The 11299-nt window shown below is 33.2% G+C and overlaps 1 protein-coding gene across 1 annotated transcript in view; it reads right to left on the reverse strand.

Moving 5' to 3' along the window:
- Positions 1 to 920, reverse strand: part of si:ch73-383l1.1 (receptor tyrosine-protein kinase erbB-4) — a 319324-nt gene extending 318404 nt beyond the window's left edge. The window contains exon 1 of the mRNA XM_056462987.1: positions 601 to 920. Within this exon, the coding sequence (XP_056318962.1) occupies positions 601 to 679 (79 nt within the window). The 5' untranslated portion in view covers positions 680 to 920. The remainder of the gene's footprint in view (positions 1 to 600) is intronic.
- Between the last annotated feature and the right edge of the window lie 10379 nt (positions 921 to 11299).

The following is an 11299-nucleotide window of genomic DNA, read 5'->3' on the forward strand; positions in this document are numbered from 1 at the left end:
GTTCTCACGTAACATGTCAACAAGTTTGACAGCAAGCACGCCAAACACGACTGAGGCTGTATCTCAGCAATGTTTGACATATTGACATGAAACTTTATTTGTGACACTGGCACAATGTCCTGACATTAGCTACCACGTGAATTTCACAGTTCCAACTATTAGTAAATATATTTACACAAGTCACTTATCATCATGCACATCAGCAAAATATCTCATCCACGAAAACAAATAATGGACTTAATTTGAGTGGCAATGAGCAACTGTTTCAGAAGGACATGACAACCCATCATGTCATTTGGAACACGATGAAGCTATTACACAACTAATTTGCTAATATCACAAGAATAAACACCGGTTGAAATCTGTAAACAAGCGGAGAGATGTGATCTGCTGCATTGCATTTTGAATGATGTGTGATTCAAATGGATTCCTCCTCTGGTTTTCTTAAAGACTCGACGGATACACTGTGCCTGAAGCAAACACTTCACAATCTTTCAATCTCCTCTCGTTTAAGTGCAGCAAAGTAGTCGATAACAACAGCGCACACCGGACAAGTGCGCAGCTTGCCAAGAGCCTTTACGCACCGGTTTTATCACTCACCTGACTGCCCGCTGCTCCTCTGAAGCACCGCAAACGTGAAGACCAGGCAGAAGAGGAGAAGGAAGCGAACCGGCCACATTTCTGCTTATTTTAAGAAGTTATATCTCCACACATTAGCATGATCAATAGAGAATCCGGGCATTGACAGTCCAGCGTTTGCGTCTCCAGCGCGCGCACTCACTCACGTCTTCGTTTCAGAGCACATCCTTTGTCAGTAATCACAGCTGGACTGTTTGGCTTTTTGAGCTGTTTGCGGGTTTTTTAAGTAATTGTGGTTGATTATCCGGACTGAAGGACTTGTAACCATTTCATTACCTCGATGGATTCGCAACTTCGGTTTGAGCGTGAGGACACGCCCATTTTGTGCGGAGGACCGCCTATCTGATATGTGAATGGTCAAAAGAGGCGTTTTAGCAGACGAGACCGCGCCCTCCGAATGGCTGTTTTGCATATACACCTGCTATGTCAGGATTATGAACTTTTTCATGACAAGGAGGATGAACAAATATGAGGATCATTTTGTGAGAAATTCACATCATAACAACACAACATGTAATGATAGATATAGTGTGTATATGTATGTGTAAAATTCTGTATTTTTTAAGGCAAAGCAAACAATCAATTATATATATATTTATATCAGCAAACAATCAATTATATATATATATATATATATATATATATATATATATAATTTATATATATAATTTATATATATATATATATATATATATATATATATATATATATATATATATATATATATATATATAATTTATATATATATATATATATATATATATATATATATATATAATTTATATATATATATATATATATATATATATATATATATATATATATATATATATATATATATATATATATATATATATAATATTTATTTTATTTATATATATAATAATTTATTTATTTATTTATTTATTTATTTATTTATTTAAAAGCCCCAGTAAGTAAAGTGACGAAAGACAATTGCAAACTATTTATGGAAATATATAATAACTTATTTACTTTTATTTTAATTAGAAAATATTAATTTCTAATTATAGAGATGGAAACCAGAAACAAAAAAAAAAGACATGTAAGATATGTACTGTCAATGCACAGTTTTTTAGAGATTAAGCCCAAGAAATAAGTAAGACATACATGAATTAGCCTTTTGATTATCATTATTGGACAGCTCTTATTGTGGATATGATCAGCTATGAATGAGCCATTTGTTTATTTATTTTTGCACTTCTTGATTTAATGATACAGCTCAGTACAATAAACTACTAATACTGCAACTTTTTAATTTAATGATTTTGGGTCTTTAAATGCAGAAAAAATACCAATAATGTCAAAATATATTCTTATTTATATTTTTATGTATTTTTATTTTATTTTTTATTAAAGTGTGCCTACATCTGCTTGTGTCCTAGATCCATTGTATGAAAATAAAATAAATTAAATAAATACAAAAAAATAATCATATTATTTTGAATACGTATAATAAAAAAAATATTATATCAGAATATTTTAAGGTTTTACAGTGCCCTTGTGTGACCAGGATGAGTCTACTATAACCGTCCACACTGAGCTTGAAAATATAGAGATTTGAAATCATTTTTATTCTCTCAATATGAGCTGGTTCCAGTATATGATGTGGCACTGATGCATCTGTATCTTGCTGAACTCTATTAACCTGTTCAGTCCCTAACCACTAGAGGCCCTCACATAACAATCAAGCATGAGCTCTTAATAGTGACTCAGCAGGACCGAACCAGTTCACTCCGAGAGCACTGATCTTCTTCACAGCAGGTCTCTCACACTGTTGAAGCTGAACACACACTATATGCTTTACATTCCTTTGTTTTCTTTACACCTTTTTATGCTTGTTGTAGCTTATTAGCGGAGTGTAATGTGGTGTTGGTAAGATGAAGGAAACAGAAACAATAAAAACCATACCATTAAACAATAAACAATAAAAAGAAACAATAAAAATGGTTTATTATTATTATCATTATTGATCAGAAGAAAACTCTGTCATTTTTTACAAACCTATTTCCAAATCCAAACTGTTATGACATATTTCTAAATGCAATCTACATTATATAACATTAAAGTACTGTTTAATATGAGTGCAAGGCAAGTTTATTTACGTAGCACATTTCATACACAATGATAATTCAAAGTGCTTTACATAAACAAGAATACAAGAAACAAGTAAAAAAATAAATAAAAACAACAGAATAAAAAAAAATTAAACATATTAAAGAAAGGCATGATAGTGTGATTAAAAATATGGGAGGCGTGGGTACCCACATATTAAAAATAAGCGGGTAGCGATGTTGCCTCACAGCAAGAAGGTCGCTGGTTCGAGCCCGAGCTGGGTCAGTTGACATTTCTGTGTGGAGTTTTCATGTTCTTCCCATGTTGGCGTGTGTTTCCTTCGGGTGCTCCAGTTTCCCCCACAGTCCAACGACATGCGCTATAGGTGAAATGAATAAGCTAAATTGGCCGTATTTGCATGTGTGTGAGTGCAAGGGTGTGTGGGTGTTTTCTGGTGCTGGGTTGTGACTGGAAAGGCATCCGCTGCGTAATAACATTTGCTGGATAAGTTGGCAGTTCATTCTGCTGTGGCGACCCCTGATTAATAAAAGGGCTAATCCGAATGAACAAATGAATATTAAAAATTACTTTAATGATAACAAAACAGATTAGTGTATTGTTTGTTCTTTTAGAAAACATGTATTTTCTATCAAATATAGAAAAGTTAGAACAGGTTTTATTAAATGAACAAATTAAGCATTTTCTTTGAAAATCTTCCATTCATTCATTCATTCATTCATTCATTCACTTTCTTTTCAGCTTAGTCCCTTTATTAATCTGGAGTCACCACAGCGGAATGAACCACCAACTCATCCAGCACACGTTTTAGGAAGCGGATGGCCTTCCAGCCGCAACCCATCACTGGGAAACATCCACACACACTCATTCACACACATACACTACGGACAATTTAGCCTATCTAATTCACCTACACCTCATGTCTTTGGACTGTGGGGGAAACCGTAGCACACTGAGGAAACCCAAACGAACATGGGGAGAACATGCAAACTCCACAGAGAAACGCCAACTGACCCAGGCTCGAACCAACGACCTTCTTGCTGTGAGGCAAACATGCTACCCACTGCACCACCACGTCCCCCTGAAAATCTTCCAGAGTAATATTATTTAATTTTAATAAATTTTTTCAATTTTGTATAATTTTCTTTCTGATGTTGTTTTGTAAGGATTGTGTGAGGTGATTCAAGTGACTTTGACTGTGGCATTGCTGTTGATGCCAGACGGGCTGGTCTGAGTATTTCAGAAACTGCTGATCTACTGGGATTTTCATGCACAACCATCTCTAGGGTTTACAGAGAATGGTCAGAAAAAGAGAAAATATCCAGCGAGCGGCAGTTCTGTGGGCGCAAATGCCTTGTTGATGCCAGAGGTTACCTTGGCATCATCTCTTCATGAGATCAAATCACTGCACATGCTGTATGTGTGAATGTGAAAGTGTATGGGTGTTTACCAGTACTGGGTTGTGGCTGGCATCCGCTGCGTAAAACATGTGCTAGAATATTTGGCGGTTCATTCCACTGTGGTGACCCCAGATGTACTGTATGAGGGACTAAGCTAAAGGAAATTGAATGAATGACATTTTTTAATACAAAACAGAATATAAATGGTTAGTGTTACAGTAGATGGCTAGTGCGATATTTCTTATTCTGCAGAAAACAGAATAAAGAGTGTGTCAGCAATAGAAGGTCAAGTGCTGATGAAAAAGATGAATCTTTAGCCATTTCTTTGGGCATGACTAAAGACTCGGCTGACAATAGAAGCAATCAAAATCAACAAAAGAGCAATGATGCAATTCCTATAACAAGTCCCAGGATGGTCGAACGCATTACACAGAACAAGGGTTTTCCAGAAAAGGAGAATAAAAGAATAAAGAGTGTGTTAGCGTTAGACAATAAAGAGTAAAACACTTCAATAAAAACTGAGCAAACGCACTCATGTCCACTCTCTGAAAACCTAACAGCAGCTCCATGATGAACTGCAGAAGGCCACTGAGGGGTTTTGTGCAGATCAATACGTTCCACTGTTTCTTTTAGGACAGAACAGGGCTTTCACATGAGGAAGAATGGCTTCGGGCCAGTAATTCCTCGCCACTTTCTGCTCTTCAGACTCGGAGGTGAAGGTCAAGAGAGGTCCACATTTACTGGCAGGGTTTATAAAGGCAAACAGATCCTATTGATCGATTTTTTCCTCACCCTTGACTTCTTCACCCTTGATTTGTATTCAAAATTCTTTCAAAGCAAACTTTTATGATTAAATCGTGATCAAACACTTTGCTCTCACAAGACAACAAGATCAAGCGTTGCTATTTTATACATGCGGTTGGAATTTGAATGCTGATCTTTTATTTCATGCTGGCAGGTTTTGCATATGATCATTCTTAATGCTGGATTCTTTCTCTCCAAGTGTGAAGTGAAGTATGTTTCTACATATTTACTCTTTTTTTTTTCTCAACTGACAAACCATATTTGTTATTACGCTGAAAATCCACTTTTTAGAGGAACTTTTATTCTATTAACCATATAGAGTATAATAAACAATAAGTTTGATTTGATATGCTAAAGTTGGTTGTTGGAAGTACATATGTAGGTTTTATAAATTTTGGACTATTTTTGATTAGATTTTTAAGTTATTTAAAAATTGGCAAACATTGTAAATAACTAAAAATAAACATTTTTCAAAGATTGTTTTTAAGTGATTTAAAAAAAAAAATTCAAAGAAATTTTTAGACTTTTTTAGATTTTTTTGAGATTTCTGTAGATTTTTTGTATTTTTCTAGAACTTTGTAAAAAAAAATTGATTTTAAAAAAGATTTTTTAGATTAAATTTTTTTTTTTAAGATTTTTCGACTTTAGATTTTCTTGAGATTTTTAGATTTTTCAAAGGATTCTTTAGAGAATTTTAGACTCCTTAAGATTTTCTTAGCTTTTGATTGGATTGTTCACTTATTTTAAAACTGGAAACTTTTTAAATAACTCAAAATGCACCTTTATAAGTTTGTTTCGATTGTTTTAGAGATTTCTAGACATTTTTAGGGGGTTTTAGACATTTTTTAAACATTTTTTATTTTTATTTTTAGACTAAAATATTTTTTGAGATTTTTTGACTTTTATAAAAAAATTTAGATTTTTAGACTTTTAACATTTTTAGACATTTTCTGGTCATTTAAAAAAATATTTTTAGAGGTTTGTAGATTTTTAAAGATTTTATTTTTATTTTTAGACTTTTTACAATTTTTTTAGGGATTTTTTTATTAAAATTATTTTAGAGATTTTTTGCGATTTCTGGACAATTCTTTATTTTTAGACTTATTCTATTTTTTTTCTTTAGACTTTTACATTTTTTGGAGATTTTTTACTTTTATGTTTTAGACATCTTCAATTTTTTACATTGTTTTAGAGATTTGTTGACTGTTTTAGACATTTAAAAAAAAAGAGATTTTAAGAGTTTTTTTTGTTGTTGATTTTTTTAGACAGGCGGATGGATGGATTTGTCTGAAAAAATCTCATAGTCGAATTTATGGTCTTTTGATGCTTTTAAAATCACTAATAAAAAGAAAGAAATGAACTGTTTTCAACATTGACAATAAAGAAAAAATATTGAGCATTTATGCTGCTTTGTCCCAGTTATGTTACACTACAGAATATATTAAAATAAAAATAAAAACTATGGTTTTGAATCGCAGTGCTATTACACAGTGATTTAAAAATGTAATCAGTTTTAGAATAAGTGTTATTGTGTTCAGTAACTGTGTATTTTTACCACTTTTTTAATTAATTTATTTGTTTTACCAACCCACTATTTTAACTGAATTCATAACAACATCTTGGTGTCTGGATTTTCAAGGATATCCAACAAACTGGTGAATTGGTCTCATCTGTGTGAGCCAGTCTTGCCATTGATGTTAAAAAACTATATGATTAAAAATTAAAATACCTCCAGGAGCCTGATTTTGATCTGAGAATGGAATGTATAAAAGATGCACAGTCATGAACAGAGCAAGTACAGTGCTGAGCAGAGTAAATAACCAGGCTGGCTTTTTTTTGTCGCTGGGCAAACATCAACCCAGTCTTTGTGGAGAACTTGCTATTTGCACACAGGGAGAGTTGTAATGGAAATCAGAGCCTTGAGCATCGGCCACACCAGGACCCTTCTCATATTCTCATCCACATCACCCAAAAGAAAAAAAAAAACTTTGAGTTTCTTTGTTATACACCGAACACAAACATGTCGTTGGAGATACTAAGAGATACTATAGAGATACTAAGTCCAGGACAACTAAGAATATATTGTTTCATTTGTTCTGGATCATCATGGAGTGTGTTGCTAAAATATAATTTAATTGTAGGTTGAATATATTTCGTAACTTTGAGGCTCAATACAATATAGTTAGTTTCAATCTTCACACCAAAATTTGGTTCAGAATTTCAGGAAAATATATTTCCATTCTCACAATATGATGTGGATGGAGATATAAAGTATCTGTTATTCATAAAATTAAATAAACATGTGAAAGTAATGCCTCATAAAAATGTCTTTACATTTATTTTAATATAGGTTAAATGTATTTTGTAACTTACTTACTCCCAGGGCCATTTATATCGAAGTTTATATTTAGCCTCACCATATATTGGTGTTTCATAACATCTATAGTTTTTATGAGATGGGTTGTTAGCCCAATGCTTAACCCCCAACCTGGAGGACCAGGACATACACTACGGACAATTTAGCTCTCCCAATTCACAGCACATGTCTCTGGACTGTAGGGGAAACCTGAGGACCCAGAGGAAACCCACGCGAACATGGGAAGGGGAGCAAGCCAGAACTCGAACTAGCGACCTTTTTGCTAAGAGGCGACAGCGCTACCCACTGTGTCGCCGATATTTTCTAACTGTGAGGCTACAATATGTGAAAGTATTGCTTTCTAAAAAGTATTTTCCTTTCTTTTATTCATTTTAGACATCAAATAAAGATGTTCTTGCGTGTATATATATATATATATATATATACATAAGAAAAAAAATATATATAAATATAAATATATATATATATATATATATAAATATAAATATATATATATATATATATATATATATATATATATATATATATATATATATATATATATATATATATATATATATATATAATATTATATTTCATAACATATATATGTACACTGCATATTCATTTATTCATTTTTCTTTGGCTTAGTCCCTTCATTCATCAGGGGTCACCACAGTGGAATGAACCGCCCATACTGCGTATTATACGAACAAATGAATTACTATGGAAAAAACATTACATTCAGAGAATATATTTTTAGCAATTTTTAACATTTATGCAAGTAATGAACTGGTTGGATGTTTCCCAGTACTGGGTAGCAGTTGGAAGGGCATCCGGTGCGTAAAAGATATGCTGGATAAGTTGGTGGTTCATTCTGCTGTGGTGAGCCCTGATTAATAAAGGCGCTAAGCTGAAGGAAAATGAATGAATTGATTAATCAACTGGTTGATGTTGTTTGAAAGTGTTAAAGAACTACAACTACCCATAATCCTTAACAAGAAAGTATTAGAAAAGAGCAGGAAACTGCTTACATAAAAAACCAACACAAATCACACAGAATGAGTTCAGTGGCTACCACAATTTGCAAAAGCTTTCCTTTATAATTACAGAAACACGTGGAAAGTGATTTACATCCAAGCAAAATAGATCCACTAAGCAATTGGCACATTTTTGTATCATTTTCACTTCCTGACAAAACAAGGTGCTGTTTTAACACTAGGTCGCTGGTTCGAGCCTCGGCTGGGTCAGTTGGCATTTATGTGTGGAGTTTGCATGCTCTCACCAGTGTTCACGTAGGTTTCCTCCGGGTGCTCTGGTTTCCCCCACAAGTCCAAAGACATGTGGTACAGGTGAATTGGGTATGCTAAAATTAGCCATAGTGTATGAGTGTGTGTGTGTGTGTGAATGAGTGTGTAAGTTTCCCAGTGAGGGGTTGCAGCTGGAAGGGCATCCGCTGTGTAAAACATGTGCTGGATAAGTTGGTGGTTCATTACGCTGTGGTGACCCCAGATTGTGTCGAAAAGAAAATGAACAATACTAATAAACTATTTTTAATGTTTCCAAAAGTCCCCTGAACTCACCGAAGATAAGTTTTGTTCACACTCAAATACTGAACAATTCTTCCAGTTAAATCTGTCCTTCAGAAGTGGCAAAATATATTTGCACATTTAATTAAATTAATTTATAAGCATTCTAAAACATTTAATTGAAAAGTTTCCAAAAGTCCCCTGAGCTCACCAAAGATAAGTTTTGTTCACACTCAAATTCTGAACAATTCAGTTTGAAAATCCACTAACAAGTTCACTGACAGTTCTTCACTCAAACTGTGTATAATAAATAATAAATACAGTATATTGCATTGGCAACATATACAACATATACGCCCACTTACACTTTCCTCAAGGGCATTCCTGTAGAGGTGTGCATCAGTACTACGTGCTGGGCCCTGTCTCGTTACATTCCCTCCCAGACTTTTAAATGTGTGTGACATCTAATCAGAATGTGAAGTGTTAGGGGGGGGGCAAAGGTAAGGGCATCTCTACATTACCTTCCATTTTTTTCCTCCATCCTCCCATCTTGCTCGCTACCTTCACAGCATCTCTAGGTCACTGTGTCATAATACTTAGTTGGCCTCCTCTTCAATGATTTATGGCTTTATGCTAATGGTGGATTAAAATGCGCGTGTGAGTCGTTTAGAGGAGGGTAGATGGATATAAAGGTGTATGAGGGCACTCACTGAAATTGTGACAGCTCCTTAGAATGCATCACCAGATATTCATTTATGATATTGGGGTCACATTTTTCGACCAATTATGGCAACTGAATATGCTTTTGTCAGTGTGTGTGTGCGTGCGTGCGTGCGTGCGTGCGTGCGTCCGTGTGTGTGTGTGTGTGTGTAAATTTACAACTTTTTTATTCAGGTTTGTGTGCCATTTTGCCTCTTCTGAAAACAATTATTATTATTATTTTAAAGATCATATTTAATGAAGGGTAGTGTGAAAATATTACAATTCTACCTTGAAATGTTATATACTGTATTCAAAACGGTCAGGCAATGAGAATTGATCATTTGTAATGTTGAACATGATAACGTTGATCATAGTTATCTGAGTAAAGTAAAGTGAAAAGTAAAGTGTAAAGTAAATTAAAGTGTAAAGTAAAGTATAAAGTAAAAGTAAAGTGTAAAGAAGGGTAAAGTGTAAAGTAAATTATTGTAAAATGTATAGTAAAGTAAAGTGTTAAGTAAAGTGTAAAGTGTAATGTAAAAGTAAAAGTAAACTGTAAGGTGTAAAGTAAAAGTAAAGTAACGTGTAAAGTAAAAGTAAAGTGTAAAGTAAAGTGTAAAGTCAAAATAAAGTGTAAAGTATAAAGTGTAAAGTAAATTAAAGTGTAAAGTAAAGTAAAGTGTAAAGTAAATTAAAGTGTAAAGTAAAGTGTAAAGTAAAAGTAAAAGTAAAGTGTAAAGTAGGGTAAAGTGTAAAGTAAATTATTGTAAAATGTATAGTAAAGTGTAAAGTAAAAGGAAAGTGCAAAGTAAAAGTAAAGTAACGTGTAAAGTAAAAGTAAAGTGTAAAGTAAAGTGTAAAGCAATGTCAAAATAAAGTGTAAAGTATAAAGTAAAGTGTTAAGCAATGTCAAAATAAAGTGTAAAGTGTAAAGTGTAAAGTAAAGTGTAAAGCAATGTCAAAATAAAGTGTAAAGTGTAAAGTGTAAAGCAATGTCAAAATAAAGTGTAAAGTAAAGTGTAAAGTGTAAAGTGTAAAGTGTAAAGTAAAAGTAAAAGTAAAAGTAAAAGAAAAGTGTAAAGTAAAGTGTAAATTAAAGTTTAAAATGTAAAATGTATAGTGTAAGGTGTAAAGTAAATTAAAGTGTAAAGTAAAAGTAAAGTGTAAAGTAAAAGTAAAAGTAAAAGTAAAAGTAAAGTGTAAAGTAGGGTAAAGTGTAAAGTAAATTATTGTAAAATGTATAGTAAAGTAAAGTGTAAAGTAAAGTGTAAATTAAAGTGTATGGTGTAAAGTAAAAGTAAAGTGTAAAGTAAATTAAAGTGCAAAGTAAATTAAAGTGTAAAGTAAAAGTAAAGTTGAGAGCTGCGCAGAGAGGGACATTAAATGAGTGGCGCTGGCAGCCGAAAACATTTGCATATGTTTGTAGAAAATGCCTTTTGTACAATGCACTAATACCGTTAATAGGGATGCAACGATTAGCCAATTATTAACCGCGCTTTAATTCAATACCGTGCAAACAGCGTTGAGAAGCCTTTAAGTTAAATTAACCATCTTAAAGGCTTCTCAATGCCGCGTTTCTGTTGCACGGAACAAAACGGCTGCAACTAAACAAAGTTATGCCAATACGCACACACGTTGGATTAACTATAGCAGCAGGCCATTTTAAGCAGACTGATGCACTCGCGGCCACCCAGACTCATTCAGTAGAAATTATCTCACGCTATAGTGGTAAGAGTTGTGCGTGCCTTTCATGCAATTAAACAATAGATACGTTAGATGAA

The sequence above is a fragment of the Danio aesculapii genome, chromosome 1, assembly GCF_903798145.1.
Source record: "Danio aesculapii chromosome 1, fDanAes4.1, whole genome shotgun sequence".
NCBI classification, from domain to species: Eukaryota; Metazoa; Chordata; class Actinopteri; order Cypriniformes; family Danionidae; genus Danio; species Danio aesculapii.